Source organism: Pseudonaja textilis, chromosome 4 (assembly GCF_049901715.1).
Source record: "Pseudonaja textilis isolate UNSWEBS1 chromosome 4, rPseTex1.2, whole genome shotgun sequence".
In the NCBI taxonomy this organism is placed as follows: Eukaryota; Metazoa; Chordata; class Lepidosauria; order Squamata; family Elapidae; genus Pseudonaja; species Pseudonaja textilis.
The window spans coordinates 90,460,897-90,478,959 of NC_141993.1; the positions used below are offsets into that span (position 1 = coordinate 90,460,897).

General features: G+C 45.3%; 1 protein-coding gene across 10 annotated transcripts in view; it reads right to left on the bottom strand.

Moving 5' to 3' along the window:
- Positions 1–18,063, bottom strand: part of LRCH3 (leucine rich repeats and calponin homology domain containing 3) — a 115,587-nt gene that overhangs the window by 29,681 nt on the left and 67,843 nt on the right. For 3 of the 10 annotated variants that reach the window (XM_087933698.1, XM_087933696.1, XM_087933701.1), the window contains exons 11-15: positions 12,355–12,450; positions 11,299–11,350; positions 10,668–10,817; positions 8,229–8,276; positions 5,122–5,175 (exon numbers count right to left, since the gene is read on the bottom strand). In XM_087933698.1, the coding sequence (XP_087789824.1) occupies positions 5,122–5,175; positions 8,229–8,276; positions 10,668–10,817; positions 11,299–11,350; positions 12,355–12,450 (400 nt within the window). The remainder of the gene's footprint in view (positions 1–5,121; positions 5,176–8,228; positions 8,277–10,667; positions 10,818–11,298; positions 11,351–12,354; positions 12,451–18,063) is intronic. The other 7 variants (XM_087933704.1, XM_087933702.1, XM_087933705.1 and 4 more) reach the window with 3 other exon arrangements.

The following is an 18,063-nucleotide window of genomic DNA, read 5'->3' on the forward strand; positions in this document are numbered from 1 at the left end:
AAAGCACACAGTGCTTCCAAAAGTATAATTTTAGCCACTGCCCGGGACTCTAATGACAACAGGCAACCAGAAAACCTTGCGAGAACTATTCCACAATTTTATTTCGTTGCATGCAAAGGCTGGCTGCAAGGACCAGCTGGCGGGTTTTGTATTGCTGGCTCGTCGGATCTGGTTTCAAGCCATTTCCTTACCCGAGAGCTAAAATCTTTGTTCAGGGTTGGGGAAACTTCTTGGCTGGCCAGGCCACTGTGATGTAAGAAGGGAAGTGGAAAACAAAGGAGGCCCAGACAATGATCCATTATGCTGGGAGAGCTTTGCTACCCGCACCCAGCGCAAAAGGGCCAAGAGATGGAAAGCAATACAAAACAAAAAAAACTGGGGCTGGAAAGAGCTGGCATCGGCCAAGGGCCATCGGTAGCAAAAAGGATTTGAAAAACAAAAATTAAAAAGTTTGGCGGGGTGATTAAGGTGCTGGCTTAGGAACCAGGAGAAGGTGAATTCGAGTCTTGCCTTAGGCATGAAAGCTGTCTGGGGGACTTTGGGCCAATCACCAGGAGACGGTGAGTTCTAGTACCCCATGTTAGGCAGGAAAGGCAATTGGGTAATATTAGGTCAATCACCAGGAGGCGGTGAGTTCTAGTCCCAATTTAGGCATGAAAGCTGACTGGGGGACTTTGGGACAATTACCAGGAAATGGTGAAATCTCGTCCTGCCTTAGGCATGGAAGCTTACTGGGTGACTTTGGGACAGGAAACGGTGAAATCCAGTCCTGCGTTAAGTATGAAAGCCAGCTAGGTGACTTTGGACCAATCAATTTCTCTCAGCCCAACCCACCTGACAGGTGGGCTCCTCAACCTGGTTTCTAGCCTGGTGCATTAACCACTAGACAAAACCGGCTCAAGATCATATTTAAGGAGCCTCCTCCTCCTCCTCCACAAATATCTGCCCTTGTGTGTCCCACCTGGGCACGCTCCGGGTTTCTTAGCCTCGTCATCTTACGGGACCTAGGAAGGAAGGGTGACTTTTCTGGGGTTGACCCTCCCTCCAGCAATCCCTCCACACACACCCGCAAATATATGACAGGTGCCAAATCAGCTCGCCTTACGGAAAGTCCCCAGAACTTGGAATGAGGTCTGGTGAGATTCCCCCACTGGGGTTTGTTTTGTTCCGTGCTCGGTTGCCATTTGATAAGTCAGTTTTTGTAGTTTTATATATACAGAGCCGGTTGGGTGTAGTCGTTTAGGGCACCGGAAAATGGGAGGCCGTGAATTCTAGTCCTGTCTTAGACACAAAGCCACCTGGATGACCTCGGGCCAGTCCCTCTCTCTCAGCCCCAGGAAAGAAGCAACGGCAAACCCCTCTCAAAACTTTTGTCAAGAAAGCTGCGAGGCTTGGTCCAGGCCGGGAGGGATTTCACAGGCACACAAACACACATTCGTGTACCGCTTGTTGTTAACTCTTCTCTAAAAGGGTTGCTTGCAGTCCGCCAGATATTTAGACTGGAATTGGGGATTTTTGTCTGCCTATCAAGCCGTTCCAAAGGACCCGGAAGAGGCAGAGGTTGATGCCTGACGATGTGTCAAAAGTATCACTGCAAAATGGAGGCCGTCCCAGGCAAAGCTGCCGTTCTTGCAATTGACCGAGGGCAGTTTTGTCAATGATGGTGAGATGGTGCTGCAGATGTTTTGGGATTGCACCCAAGCTGCCTGGCACTACGGCTGCGATCTTTCTTCTCATTTGCACAGTCACTATTAATTCTTGATATGTGTTTATGCTGTATGTCACTCAGAGCCACTCTGTCTGAGTTGGGGCAGCCGGATGGATGGATGGATGGATGGATGGAAGAATAAAGATAGGAAGGAAGAAGGAGGGAAGAGAGAAAAGATGGATGGATAGATGGATGGATGGAAGAATAAAGATAGGAAGGAAGAAGGAGGGAAGAGAGAAAGGATGGATGGATAGATGGATGGATGGAAGAATAAAGATAGGAAGGAAGAAGGAGGGAAGAGAGAAAGGATGGATGGATAGATGGATGGATGGAAGAATAAAGATAGGAAGGAAGAAGGAGGGAAGAGAGAAAGGATGGATGGATAGATGGATGGATGGAAGAATAAAGATAGGAAGGAAGAAGGAGGGAAGAGAGAAAGGATGGATGGATAGATGGATGGATGGAAGAATAAAGATAGGAAGGAAGAAGGAGGGAAGAGAGAAAGGATGGATGGATAGATGGATGGATGGAAGAATAAAGATAGGAAGGAAGAAGGAGGGAAGAGAGAAAGGATGGATGGATAGATAATAGTAGGGAGGAGGGAGGGAGGAGGGAAGGGAAGAAAGAGAGGTGTATAGGGAGGGAAGGAGGGAGGATAAAGGTAGGTAGGTAGGTAGGTAGGTAGGTAGGAAGGAAGGAAGGAAGGAAGGAAGGAAGGAAGGAAGGAAGGAAGGAAGATAAATGGCAATGAATTGTAACATAACTCCTTCCTTTATTCAGTGGTCGATAGCAGATTGCATGAGTCTTCTGGTACAAATTAGCGTCACTTTTCCTAAATATGATTAAGATTTAAAATGCTATCCAGCTGAATCAGGGCTAAAACTAAACCGGCATTCTGTCAACTCAAAATTTAAAACCACGTTCCAACCTCTTTCTACTTTTGCAAGAAAGAAATTCCATGCTGCAGTGCAGCAACTGAGCCAGGGGTGGGTGGGTGAATGTTATTTGGACGGTTTCTTTCTTTCCAGGATCAGGCTGAGATGTCTTGACAATATGAAGCATTTAAAGCGAAGAGGAGATCAAAACACAATACAACACAGAACGCATGCAAGCTGTAAACATGCAGGAGCAAGCGGATTTCTAGGCAAAGCAGCTGGGTTTCAGCAGCTGTTTTTAAGGATCTTTAAAGGAGGAAGGAAATAGCATAAAACATGGAAACAGAGTTACATGAACAGTGGACAATCTTAAAAATGGGGTCCGGATTAGAGCGAGGACATCACTGATTTAAACAAAGTGTTTAGTCTCTGTTAGAGAAGATTTGACCATCAAATTTGGTGACAGACATTAATGATTGAAGTGACTTTTACAAACACAAACACAAAACTTAATAATGGAAACTTTTTCATGTCTTTGGAAGGTGACCTGGATAAATATAGAGGGCAGGGTTCCTCAACTTTAGCTGCTTTAAGATACGTGGACTTCAACTCCCAGAATTCCCTAGCCAGCCTTGGTGGCTGGCAAATTCTGGAAGTTGATATCCCCACATTTTAAAGCAGGGGTGTCCAACCTTGGCAACTTTAAGACTTGTGGACTTCAACTCCCAGAATTCCTCAGCCAGCAAAGCTTTGCTGGCTGAGGAATTCTGGGAGTTGAAGTCTACAAGTCTTAAAGTTGCCAAGGTTGGATACCCCTTTTTTAAAGGGTCCAAGATGGAGAAACACTAATAGGAGAGTATCACATTCAAACACAAGGCCAGTCCAAATCTACCTTGCCATATCAAAATAATGGGAAGTTTTTCATGGTAATAGAAGAGTATCTATTTACATTTTAGTTCTGGGCCAATTTTTTTGGCAGAATAAAGGAAATATATTGGACATATGACTCTTTGTTACTGGTACGCAAAACAAAAATTGTCCTGAGCCCAAAAGACTGTTTTTATATTTGAACCAATCGCTCCAAACCTTGACATGAGATTTTCACCACTCCAGAAGTGATTTTATTTATTTATTAAATGTATACCCTGCCCATCTCGCCGACAGAACGACTCTAGGAGCTCTGAATTTAAAAAAAAAAACCAAAACTTGAAAGATGGTCAGAGCAACCCATTTCAAGCTCAAAAAGCTTAGCATTTGGGGGAAAAATGTGTATTGTGATGAACTGGTTATCCACCAACTGTCTATGGGAGGGGTAAAAATTTCAAGTTTATTGGATTAGCCCTTGTAAGTAAAGTTATACAGTTAGTTACAACGGCACTGAAAAAAAATGACTTATGGCTGGTTTTCACACTTACGACCATTGCTATATCCCCAGGGCCACGTGTTCAAAATGTAGAGGCTTGGCAACCGACTCATATTAATGATTGGTTGTACTGTCTCGGAATCGTTTAATTCAGGGGTCTCCAAACTTGGCAACTTTAAGACTTGTGGACTTCAACTCCCAGAATTCTCCAGCCAGCTGTTGTGGTTAGCTGGCAGCAGATGTGGGCGGCTGAGGAGAGCGAGGACTCAGATGAGGGGCCAAGACCATCAGGGAGTGGACTCCTGCCTTCAGAGATTGTGGGGCTGGCAGCAGCGATGAGGAGGTTCCTGAGGAGCCTGTGCCAAGTGCGCGTGCGCACAGGGCTTCTCGCAGGAAAGAGCAGCTGCAACAGCACAGGCGACTCAGGAGTAAGGCTGCAAAGTAATGGCCCCTCCTTCAAGAAGATCAAAGCCAGCTGTGAATCAGACGTTCTTTGCAGGAAGCAAAAACGTTTTGAAACTCAGCCTCGTGGACATTGCAGCATCTTAGTTGGTATTTGAAGACTCTTTGTGTTGTAAAATATTTCTTATCTGTTATTCTTGGCAGCCTCGCACAGTTTTGGCGAGGCTTGTGCTTATCAAAGTTAATTCGATTGCATCAGCCTTTTAACCGGGGATTCGTAAAGAATCATTAAAAGGTTTCTGTTCCCTTTGGTTCGTGTTTGTTTTATTGGGAAAGGGTTTGGGTCAGAACACCAGCATAGCTGAAATTGAAGTCCACAAGTCTTAAAATTACCAAGTTTGGGGACCCCTGACTTGATTCATCATTTGTGACCTTCCCAGACAGGTTCTGACCAGCAAAATCAAATGGGATAAGCCAGATTCCTTTTAATGACCACACGATTCATTTAACAACTGCCGTGATTCACTTAACATAATGGATCCCAACCTTTTGGGTACCGGGAACTGGTTCTATGGATTTACGATTTACCAGAAAGGTGTGTTTAGGAAAAGGAGGGGGCGGCCATGTTTTATGCTATTTAGGGTTGCATGGATGGACGGCCTCGTCTGGCATGCTAAATTCTGGTCTCGATTGAGAGCACGTGCACACACCACACACACACACACACACACCACACACACACACAAGCAGGCCAAGGCGTGCAGGATTCTTACCACCAGCAAGGCACTATCGTCAGTGTGCTGAGACCTTCTGGACGGAAAGGGACACTGGGAACGCGGGAGAGATGTTCGTGTCAGTGACAAGAGAACACAAACAACACCGTATACAGACAAGCACAAACATCTGGAAGTAACAAGGCTTTTGATGAGGGTTGGGGGGCGGAAAGGAGGCACATAAACGCTCGCCAGCGGAGTGTGGAGGAAAACCCTGACTTTGGGGGGATGGGGAAGGGACCCCGTCAGCTCTTTAATAAATCTCAGCCTTTCACCCATCTGCACTTGATTCGGAGCTGTGGCTGCCCGCAAAATGTAGCACGATCCCAAATTCCGAACTTTTCCAGCAAAGAAGACAATAGACCGGGAAGGGACCTTGGAGGTCTTCTAGTCCAACCCCCTACTCAACAGGAGACCCAATACCACTTCAGACAAGTGGCTGTCCAATCTCTTCTAAAAAACCTCCAGTGATGGAGCCTCCACAATATCTGGAAGCAAGTCGTTCCACTGGTTAATTGTTCTGTCAGGAAATTTCTTCTTAATTCTAGGTTTACTGATTAATTTACTAATCAGAACAACCCTGGAAGGGACCTTGGAGGTCTTCTAGTCCAACCCCCTAACAGATTTAATAGATAAACGGATAATCAGAGTTGAAAGGGACCTTGGAGGTCATCTAGTCCAACCCCCACCCAAGCAGGAGACCCTACACCATTTCTGACAGATGGTAGTCCGATCTCTTCTTGAAAGCCTCAAGTGATGATGCTCCCACAACTTCTGTTCCACCGGTTGATTGTTCTCCCTGTCAGAAAATGTTTCCTTATTTCCAGGTTGAATCTCTCCTTGTTCAGTTTCCATCCATTGTTCCTTGTCTGGCCTTCAGGTGCTTTAGAAAATAGCTTGACCCCCTTCCTCCTCCTCTCTGGGGCAGCCCCTCCAATATTGGAAGATGCTATCCTGTCTCCCCTGGTTCTTTTGTTCATTCAAATCAGATTAAAGTGAGAGTTGGAAGGGACCTTGTAGATCATCTAGTCCAACCCCACTCCCTCAAATATTGGAAGGCTGCTCTCCTGTCTCCCCTGGTCCTTCTCTTCCCTAGACTAACCAGGCCCAGTTCCTGCAACTGTTCATTGTATGTTTTAAGTCTCCAGTCCCCTCTTCATCCTGGTTGCTCTTCTCTTCTCCCCTGATCAAGCAGGGACGCCTAGACCATTTCAGACAAGGGGCTGTCCAATCTCTTGTTAAAAAACTCCACAATTTCTGGTAGCAAGCTGTTCCACTGGTTAATCGTTCTCAACTGTCAGGAAATTTCTCCTTAATTCCAGGTTGCTTCTCTCCTTGATTAGTTTCCACCCATTGTTTCTTATCTTGCCTTTAAGGTACTTGGGAAAATAGGTGGACCCCCTCTTCTCTGTGGCAGCCCCTCAAATACTGGAAAACTGCTAATCTGGTCCCCCGCCCGGCCCCCAATCCTTCTTTTCTCTAAACTGCCCAAATCCAAATCCTGCAACCGTTCTTTGTATGTTTTAGTCCTCCAGGTTTTTAATCATCTTGCTTGTTCTTCACTGCACTTTGTGGAAACCCTCAACGTAACATTTACGAAGGCATACAAAGACACAGAGACAGTTTGGGAGGCACCGAAACAACCACGAAGGAAAAAAACAAGGCGACTGAATTCAGACTGGGAAGCTTTTTATAGGGTGAAGGATTTGATCTGCCAGCCCATGATATCAAAACCAGGTTTTCATTAGTAAAAGTTAAAAAAGAAGAACACTGTCCAACCGGTGTAGAAAAAAAAACTTACTGCCGGGGAAAAAGGCAAACGTCAAATGAGGAAGAGACTGGAAAGAGAGCCAATTGAGATCAGCCTGGAGTGCTTGCAAGGTTTCAAGCGTGTTGTACGTGCTTGTGAAGCAGGTGTGTTCCAAAGGGAGTGTGTGTGCAAGGAAGGTGCAACAATACCCAGCAGAGCCCGGCTTTTGAATGGTATCAATAGAAGAGAATAGCTGTAGCTCAGGGTTGAACTGCGGGGTCCTTGGTGTTCTCCGACCTTGGCTGCCTTTTTTGCAAATGTTTCATTACCCAGTTAGGTAATGTCATCAGTGCTGGAAGGGAATGGGGTTTGGGAGGAGGAGGAGGAAGAAGAAAAGGACTGTGGGGTCTGTTACTAATAACATAGGTTACCTAACGTAGTTTGGGTAAAATAATATATATAAACTATGATAGCAAGTTGAAGTGTGTGTCACTTTAAATTGCAAAGCATGTAATTTTGGGTGCGGTTGTGAAACCGCCATAAGAGGGAGCAAGAGAACCTGACTGATTGCTGACGATTGCTGGTTTGATGGATTGATGGTTTGTTAACTGCGTGTTTTCCCTACTGCTGAGTTGCTGAAGGAAGAAAGGAGGTTTGACTTCTTCATATCTCTACTGCGAGGAGATATATTACTGGACTGATATTTGTAAGTTTGCTGACCTCTCTTTTTCGACACTGGACTTTGCAACTGTATAATCCCCGGACGGACTGAATTAGTGAATGATATATGGACTGTTTTTTTGACTATGCTAAAACTCTTGCTGGAATAAAACTATTTAACTAGCACAGTGTATCTGTTTTACTGAGTGTAAGCTACAAAAACGTTTATCTCACATATTTTTGCCTGCCTGCCTGACTGCCGTGCAGATTCTGCTAGGGTGTTCTGCTGGTTATGAGTGGCCGATCACCCTAGATTTCAAGAGCCGGAACATTTATTGTTAATGAAAAGGCTGAAGAGTTGGGACAGAACTATTGCTGGCACCTTTTCCTTATGGAGTCTTGGTTTTATTGTCTGCTCCAACTTTCCTTCTCTGTCCTTTCCAGGAAAAAATTCAGAACCAAGGCAGGAGGAGGGAAACAAGGGACTAAGACGCAACAAAAGGCAGCACTGTTAGATCAAACGCTGCCTTTACAAAACGACCCTGTTTGCTATCCGGGCAGTTCCACTGACCCCACCGGGAGGGGGGGCATTTCCCAGGAAGCATGCCTCTCATCAGAGCCCTAAGGGGCAAATAATCTGCCTAGGAAGCTTTTAGTAGAAAGAACGAAAGGGTAACGAGAGGTCATCCAGGCTTACCTCGTTCTCCAGCGTGTTTTGCTTCCGTGGGCTCTGGGACGCCTTGAGCTTTGGAAAGAAGAAAAAGAAACTGCTGAACTGGAGGATAAACTAAGGGCAGCGTTAGAAAGGAAGAGGGTGAGGCTGATGGTCATTGTAATACTGAGGGCGGAAATTGGAGAAGGTTTCGTTCCAGCAAAACAAGCCGGTTTTTACCTTTGTTTAGAATCTGTGGTTTAAATGAGGGGGGGGGGTCCTTCCCACTCATCAACCCATCCCCGTTATCAGCTTTCATTACCAGGAAAAACAGCAGTTGGATGGTGGAACTTCCCAAAGGTGCTTTTTCAAGAGGCAACTGGACTTTTTTTTTTGTTTTTCCTTGAAGACGTTTTGCTTCTCATCCCAGAAGCTTCTTCGGTTCTCACAGAACGGTGGAGAGGATTTACACTCCTTGGTAGCACTCTTTCTGAGAGTTGTTGAGACCACTTGGAGGTTTATCTGAGCCCTTGGGGGCATCTGAGTAGTGCAGATGGATATGGAGCCTGCTTTGGGATGGTTGAAGGAACAGATAAATCTCCAAGTGGCCTCAGTTACTCTCAGAAACAGCACCAACGACCAGAGGACTGCAAGGAATGTAAATTCTTCCATTCTCCACTATTCAGTCAGAATTGGAGAAGCTTCCTAGAAGTATGTTCTGACCCAAATCCTTTTTCAATAAAACAAACACGAACCAAAGAGAACAGAAACCTTTTAATGATTCTTACGAATCCCCGGTTAAAAGGCTGCTGCAAATTAATTGATTTTGATAAGCACGAGACTCGCCAAAACTGTATATAGAATGTTAAATAAGATATGAAATAGTATATTTGTGAGCAGGAATTTATGTCTGTACAAAAAGATGTAACCCGGGGTAAGCCGCTTTCCAAAAAGAAGTTTTATGTATTTATGTTTTGTGTTATGTCTGTCTATGTTTGAATTAAAACCCTAGAAGAACGTTGGAAGAGGATAATGAAATTGTAAATAAGGCAGATGGATACAATGAATATATATAATTCAAGGTAAAAGAAATATAATTGAATAGAAGGAAAGGGAGAAATAAAGAGAAGTTGGGAAAAGATATGAAGTTGAAGATAAGATAAAATACATATTAAATTGTGTTTGTATGGAAATATGATAATTTGGAATTATTTTGTTTTTAAATAAGATGACTTATTTGTTTTTCCAGAAAAGATCTCTTATGTTGTTATATTCTATGTTTTGTTTGTTTGTGTATTGATTTCAAAAATTAATAAAATTTGTTTTTTTAAAAAAGATACTGCAATGTCCACGAGGCTGAAGTTTCAAAACGTTTTTGCTTCCTGCAAAGAACGTCTGATTCACAGCTGGCTTTGATCTTCTTGAAGGAGGGGCCATTACCTAGCAGCCTTACTCCCGAGTCGCCTGTGCTGTTGCAGCTGCTCTTTCCTGCGAGCAATCCTATGCGCATGCGCACTTGGCACAGGCTCCTCAGGAACCTCCTCATCGCTGCTGCCTGCCCCCACAATCTCTGAATCCGCACTCGCTGCCAGCTAACCACAACAAAGTGAAACATCTTCAAGGAAGAACAAAGTCCAATTGCCTTTTGAAAAAAAAAAACCTTTGGGACAACCATCACCTGGATGAAGGAAAATTTCCATAGACACGGTGGAACATCCTTTGTCCAGAGATGTTCCTTAGCATTTCTTGGTAAGAGGAGAAAGATTCCCCATCTGAAGCCAGGACAAGTTTTTTGACTAACCAGTGCTGACCATAGCAGACCAATAGGGGACACCAAACTTGGCAATTTTAAGACTTGTGGATTTCAACTCCCAGAATTCCTCAGCCAGCCACAGAGGCTGGCTAAGAAATTCTGGAAGTTGAAGCCCACAAGTCCTGAAGTTGCCAAGTTTTGGAGATCCTTGTTCGAACTCAAGGTAAGATGGGTTTTTTCTAGGTCTCAACTGAAACCCAGATCCTTCAGTTCCAGCATCTCCTGTTTTCTGCTTCAAGATCTTCCAAAGCCACTTTTGGAAGGGGTCATCACATGGTGTGGGATAGAGTATATCCCAAGGGACAGGATGACAAATGGCGAATTGATTTATGGCAGAATGGTAGACCTGAAGTGAAAGGGAAGTGCCGGTTAGGACAATTTATCTTAAGCTCTCACGCCCAATTGCGTTTCCAAAAAACACACTTCTACTACCTGGCAAGTAAGTTAGCCTGCTGCTGAAAAGTTGAAGGATTGGGACCTGGTTTATACTGAAAGGTCCTTGGTGCTCTCTGAGCTTGGTGGTTTTCTTGCAGCTGTTTCACTACCAACCTAGGGAACATCATCAGTGCTAGGAGGCGGTGCTGGTAGGGAAACTAACTATGGGCCGAAAGTCTTTCTTTTGTAACTGACCAAGTTAGGGCGGTTGACAGGGGGCTTCAGAAGGTCCTTACCTTGACAAAATCAAGTACAGCTTCCTTCTGAATCTGTTTCGTCTTCCTCTTCTCCTCCTCATAGTGCAGGGCCGCCAACTGCCCTTCCCTCCGCGTCCACTCCATGAAGGTCTCACGCCGTTTGGGCGGGTCAGCCTCTGCGGGAACGGTCTGGGGGAAGAAACAGAAGAACAATGAACTGGAAGGGAAAACCACAAGCTGTGTCAAGGTATTGAGATTTAATAGCTGACCGGCTGTTGTAAGGCTGATGCGACGAAGATGAATCAGCATGGCTATTGACGCTTTAAGACTGAGGATGGGTCCCACAGTGTTTTACCACTTTAAGAAGCTGTCTCTCTATAAATGAGGCCATGAGAGGGCGTATCTCTTCTCTCCTTGTGTTCTCTCTCCACTGTGGCTCTCCGTGCAGAGTAAAGAAGATTGATTGCTTGCCAGGTATTTGCCTATCACGTATATGTACGTATATAGCGGCCTTGTATATAAACCACTGTTAAAAGACAAAGCCTCTGTGTGCTGTGTCGTACTCCTGGGTTGTCTCACAACAGTAGTCACGCTGCAAACATTCTGACAAGCTGCGTCCTTTGGAAGTTGGCAACGTGTTAAATGCGAGAGAAATCAAAACACCGCTTACCTGATTGTGAGCATTGGACAATGACCCAAGGGCAGCAGAGTCTCGGCAACCCCTGGAGGAAGAGAGAAATTTATGGGAAGCAGGAGAAATGTACAGTGTTATAACTCTGTTGTGCCAGAGGTTCCACAGACTGGAGCATTTATACTACTGCTTGCAGGGATTTCAGCTTGCACACTGGGCGTAGTAGTGAAGGTGCCGGTCTAGAAACAGGAGATGGAGAGTTCTAGTCCCGCCGTAGGCATAGAAGATGGCAGAATGACTGTCTAGGCCAACCCGCAGGAGAGAATGAGTTCTAATCCCGCCTTAGGCAGGAAAGCCAGCTGGGTGACTTTGGGCCAATCACCAGGAGACGGGGGGTGCTAGTTCTGCCTTGGGCATGAAAGCCGGCTGGGTAACTTTGGACCAATCACCAGGAGATGGTACATTCTAGTTCTGCCTTAGTCATGGAAGACGCCTGGGTGACTCTGGGCCAATCACCAGGAAACAGTGGGTTCTAGTCCTCCCTTAGCCATAAAAACCAGCTGGGTAATTTTGGGACAATCAATCTCTCTCAGCGCAACCTATTTCACAGGGTGGTTGTTGCTGGAAAAATAGGAAGAGGAAGGAATGTTCTGTTTGCTGCTTTAACTTGTTTATAAAATAATAAAAGGCAGGATAAACAAAATCCAATGAACAAAAGAAAAATTCACCGCAGGCTACACAGCACCATTCAGAAATGTGTATGAATTCAGTTAGCATCTAAAAATTGCTTTATTTAGAATGCCTGTCATTTACCCAATATTTATTTTATTTATTTATATGTTTGTCATTATGTAGTGTATATAGGAAGTAGCGAGAGTGCAATGCAAAGAAATCTCATGTTATTGTATGCTGATTAGGGTACATCCAAAGTGACTATAAAGTTATTCTGAGTTCTAAATCTAATAGTTAAGCTCTGGGCAAATTGTAAAGTTATGTAAAATCCTCTCTAACATTGTAAAAATCTGTAAAATCCTCTCTAACATTGCGAGTTGTACTTTATTTAGCAAAGGATATCTTCCCTCTTCACATCCTTACCTTTCTGACTGATCTACAAAGCGCCTTAATCCTTGCGGTCGTTCCCTATCTTGCATTAAACTCAGACTGTCAGGTCGTTTTAATTCCTCTGCATCTCTGCAAACACATAAATAGAGCAAAGAGGAGACGATGGGAAAATAGGAGTAGATAAAATAAGCCCCACGAAGAGAGTGACATGATTCTCTTTTGTAGTAGGAAGAGCCCAGAAACGGAGCGAGGGATAGTAAAGTCAAAGAAATTAAAGGTTTGAGGAGATGACCCAAAGGAAATAGAGCTTAGAGGTATTCCTCACCATAAACTACAATGGAGCATGCCCCAGGCATATGTGACTAAAATGTGTTTAAATATTAGTAGCTCGGATTGATAGTCGGGCTTTTGTGTTTGAGCTCCGCGCTTGGCATTTTGGTTGCAAAATGTTTCATCACCATTCGAGGAGACATCATCAACGTGCTCTGAGTTGTGCTCTTCTGTGAGAGCACTGGCCTTTAAATACCATTTTATATGGTGCAGGTTGGTATGAACGTTGTTTGTTTGGATACATGTGACTAAGCCAATTTTATGACCTTTTTGCAGCCAACAAGGCTGCATTAAAGTAAACCCCACAGGACATTGAGTACCGCAGTGGCTGAGTAAAGCTAAAAGTTCACTCTGGGCTTGGTTTTGCCGAAAAATGGAAGTGCCAGTTTTCAGTAAACTGTGACGAGTTTTGCAACATAAATTCAAGTCCAGAAAACACACACAGATGACTGATTCAGCAGGGCTCAATCCCTTCTTTATAAACATAATCATATGAAGTAAAGTTTACAATACCAGTAGTAGTTTCTTCCAACGTCACATAACCAAAACACAACCAGCAGCTTCAGGAGCTCCGAACAGATTACTAGTTTCACTTTCAGAATTGAGAGCACTGAGCTAAGCCACGCCCAGACTCTCAGTCCCAGATTCAGCTCCCATTGGCTGACTTTGTTAACCATGTCTCTGCCAGTTCATGAATACTCTAACACAAACCATCATAAATACATGGAAGATTGCTATCGTGTCACTTCTAATCCTTCTTTTCACTAGACTAGACATACTCCTTATCACTCCTTATCGCCCATCCCCTCTCACTTGTGACTGTATGACGGTAACTTTGTCGCTTGTATCCTTACGATTTATATGGACTGTTTCTTAGTATGATTTGATTGCTTATTGTACCTGATGATTCCTGACTCTTGATGAATGTCTCTTTTCTTTTATGTGCACTGAGAGCATTTGCACCAAAGACAAATTCCTTGTGTGTCCAATCACACTTGGCCAATAAAAGAATTCTAATCTATACCCAATTTTAGCCTTCTGTTTATGCTTTCCCCCATTGACTTTGCTTGTAAAATAGCCTTTTTTTCTTAAACGTTGCAATCATCACGTCACTGTCCTTGTAAAACACAATCGTTTAGCCTTTGATAATTGACACGGCAGACCTCACATTCCCAAGCCTACTTAAATTTGACGCCCTGTAGATTTTGTATTCAGTCTCGCTACGTTCTCCTTCGTGTAAGGGAGCAATTAAGAACATTCCTCCAACTGCCACACAAGGATGCAGCCTTTACAAGGATATTTAAGTGAGTGGCACACCGCTCCATTAGCAGGTCACATCTGTAGGGTAATGCTTCTTCAGTTGAATCAGAATAGAGCTAGAAGGAACCTTAGAGGTCTTCTAGTCCAACCCCTCGCTCAAGCAGGAGATCCTATACTATTTCAGAGCGGTGGCTGTCCAGGCTCTTCTTAAAAGCCTCCAATGAGGGAGCACCCGCGACTCCTGGAGGCAATTTCTGTTCCACTGGTTAATTGTCCTCACTGTGAATTGTCCCATGTACACATGTAGACTTCCCATTTTGTTAAATTCTCACAGCATTCGTGATTCTCTTTTCAATCCGTCTTTTTCTCAGCTAACTAACATTTAGCGAGTGCCGACGATCGGCCACCTTCGCATCCCACACGTTCGCTTGTTCTAATTTAAGCCACTCAGATCCTGAGTTCAGGACTGCCACCACTGTTACCTGTCATGCCCCTGTTGGAATCTGATTCCGAGGGGGAGGTTGAGCAGCTGACAGGGAGTGGGAGTGTGGCTCCGGTGGCTGTGGAGGAAACTGGGGAAGGGCACAGTCCGGCTGGGCATTCAGAGGAAGACCCAGGCCCATCCCCTCTTCATCCTAGGGCACGCAGGGAGGAACGGAGAAGGGAGCAACGTGGTTTAGGGGGGAGGAAAGGGCCCTGATTCCCTTCATTAGCTGCAGCTGGGAAAACAGGATAAAAAGGGTGTTTGTGCACAGCACCTTGCTGGAAGCAAAGCGTGAATTATCTTTGTTTGTCAAGTCTTATCTGGGTTCTGGCGTCCTCCCAACTGTGTGTGTTTCATGATCTTTTGAAGTTCGTAATTCCTTATCCTGCCCTGTCTTGTTAATTGCTGCAGTTGTGGTTTGTGTTGGTTTTTATTTATAATCTATATGTACTTTGGGTTTGGACTGAATTTCTTCCCTTTAAAAACTGTTCTTGGGACGGTTTTTCTCCAGCCGATGATAACTGGATATTGGGGGCCAAGTTGGAGGTATTAGAGGGACTTTACCTACTTTTGTGACTTTGTTGCTTTTGTGCCACGCCCCGGGACATCACAGTTACCATTTTTGGTTAGGCAATTACAAACTTTTTCAATTCTGGCTTAAATTCCTCCTGTGCCTTTCACAATCTCTGTTCCATCTGGATCAGGTGCCAAGGACAGGATTCCTCCCACCTTAAATCAAAGCGTTCCATTATAATCCGAAGGGAATATTATATTAAATCACCCCTTTCTGTTCCAGCAAACTGAAGGATCACTTCTCAAAGCGCACTTAAGAAGGCCAGCTCTCTCCCCAGCCCACCCCATCTCTAACGATAGGCTAGCGGTCACCATGGAAAGCTCCTAGCACAGTAAAAAGCTGGGAGCAATATTGCCATATATGGAGAAGGCATCCCTGTAGCTGGGTAAGGCACTCTTGTGTTTCTGCCTCAAGGATAGGACGGTTACTCTAAGGTAGTCAGGTTGTGGCAGTCACATCTATTGCAGAGTAAACCCATCTTTCGAACTGGCCGAAGCAAGCCACCATCATCTTGATCTGATGCCACGGAGCGTGCACAATTCTTTTGTCCTTCTCCTTTTAGAAATAGCACTTGAAGACTTATATACCATGCCACAGCGCTTCGTAAGCGGGGGGCCTCCGACCATGGCAACTTTTAAGACGTGCGGACTTCCAACTGCCAGAATTCCCCAGCTAGCGGAGCTGAAGTCTTTAAAAGGGGTTTAAGGTTGGAAGGGCCTGCTACAAAGCCCCTTGGAGCCTGACCCCGAAAATGTGGCTCCTCATTTTAGTGACCTTGGAAGGATGGACGGCCGAGTCAACCTTGAGCCGGTCAGGATCGAATTCCTGGCAGTGGGCAGAGTCAGCCTGCACTATGGCATTCTGAGGAAGGGAGGGGAGAGAGGGAGGAGAGGGAGGGAAGGAGGAAGGAAGAGGAAGGAGGGAGGGAGGAGGGAGGGAGGGTTTACGAGTCAGGACTTCCCCAAAATCTGGTCTATTTTGGAAGGATCGGCAGCACTAAGCCACTCAGACTGAACTGGAGGGACTAGGCATTCTGAGGGGAGGAGAGAGGGAGAGAAGAGAAGAGGAAGGAAGGAAGGAAGGAAGGAAGGAAGGAAGGAAAGGAAGGAAGGAAGGAAGGAAGGAAGGAAGGACAATAGCATTCAAACTTATATACCACTTCATAGTGCATTCCAGCCCTCTCTAAGTGGTTTACAGAGTCAGCCTCTTGCCCCCAACAATCTGGGTCTTCATTTTACACGTGGAAGGATCGAAGGCCGAATCAACCTCGAGCCACTCAGGACTGAACTGCTGGCAGTTGGCAGAGTCAGCCTGCACTACGGCATTCTAACCACTGCACTGCCACTATTTCGGATGGAGTAGAGTTATTTGGCACATGCCATACATTAAAACGCTTCATTTCTCGGCACGTTAATCAGGCAAGGCTATGCTACCTTGGGGTAGGATCTGGATGGAAATAATCAACTGGGATAGGAAGAAAAGAGAGAGAGGAGTCATCCCTTGACAGAAGGGTGATGATGGCCTGCAGGGTTGAGAGGAAATGCTGACACAGTTGTGTATCATTGAAGGATTTAAGTGCCCAGGGGAGCGTTTCTCAACTTGTGCTACGTATTTAAAGATACGTGGACTTCAATTTGCACAATTGCTCAGGCTGGGGAATTCTGGGAGTTGAAGTCTACACATCTTTTAAGTGTGGAAGGCTGAGAAACACTGCCCTAGGGTGACAAGCAGTGTATTTATCAGTGGATACAGCAGGGTCTCTCTATTCCTGGACAAAAAAGTCATCACTTCAACCGTGGTGACACTTCTGTCATTATTCCAGTGGACTGATTTCTGGACTCTACAGAGAGCTGCCTTTATCCATGCTCAGATAAGCAGAGCTGGTAGAGAAGGCCAGGATAAGGTTGCTGTCTGCCCACAGCTGTTCTTGCAAGAAGTGCTTGTTTATAGGGGTGCACTGCACTACAGTTGGCACTTCTTTAACGGTGCGTGCTGCCAGGGGAATGTACTGCATGACCCACAGAATGTAAAGAGTCTGAATAAATAGCCTCCTTTCGCACGGGTTTATATTTCTGACCGGAGCTATTACGGTAGCAAAAGTGGCTAGATGAGAGATGCAAAACCCAAGGCGATGGGAACTTCACAGCGAGTTTTATGATCAGTTGTAAATTCTACTGTATGAAGCCTGCATTCTGGCCCTGAGTAACACCCATGGGTGGGGTGGGGGGTGGTATCTATTTATTGGTTGCTTTTATTATTTTGAGAAGTAACTCAAGGCGGACAGACAATATTCCGTCCTCCTCCTATTTTCCCCATAATAAACATCTGAGGTAGGTTGGGCTGAGAGAAAGCAACTGGCCCAAACTCTCCCAGTTGGCTTTCATGCCAAGAGTGGGGCTAGAACTCACCGTCTCCTAGTGACTGGCCAAAAGTCCTCCAGCCAGTTTTCATGCCTAAGGCGAGACTAGAACTCACTGTCTCCTGGTGATTGGCCCAAAGTCACCCAGCTGCCTTTCATGCCTAAGGCGGGACTAGAACTCACTGTCTCCTGGTGATTGGCCCAAAGTCACCCAGCTAGTTTTCACGCCTAAGGTGGGACCAGAACTCACTGTCTCCTGGTGACTGGCCTAAAGTCACCCAGTTGGTTTTCATGCCTAAGGCAGGACTAGAACTCACAGACTCCTGGTGATTGGCCTAAAGTCACCCAATTGGCTTTCATGCCTAAGGCAGGACTAGAACTCACAGACTCCTGGTGATTGGCCTAAAGTCACCCAGTTGGCTTTCATGCCTAAGGCAGGACTAGAACTCACTGTCTCCTGGTGATTGGCCAGCTAAAGTCACCCAATTGGCTTTCATGCCTAAGGCGGGACTAGAATTCACCGTCTCCTGGTGATTGGCCTAAAGTCACCCAGTTGGTTTTCATGCCTAAGGCAGGACTAGAACTCCCCGTCTCCTGGTGATTGGCCTAAAGTCACCCAATTGGCTTTCATGCCTAAGGCAGGACTAGAACTCACAGACTCCTGGTGATTGGCCCAAAGTCACCCAGTTGGCTTTCATGCCTAAGGCAGGACTAGAACTCACTGTCTCCTGGTGA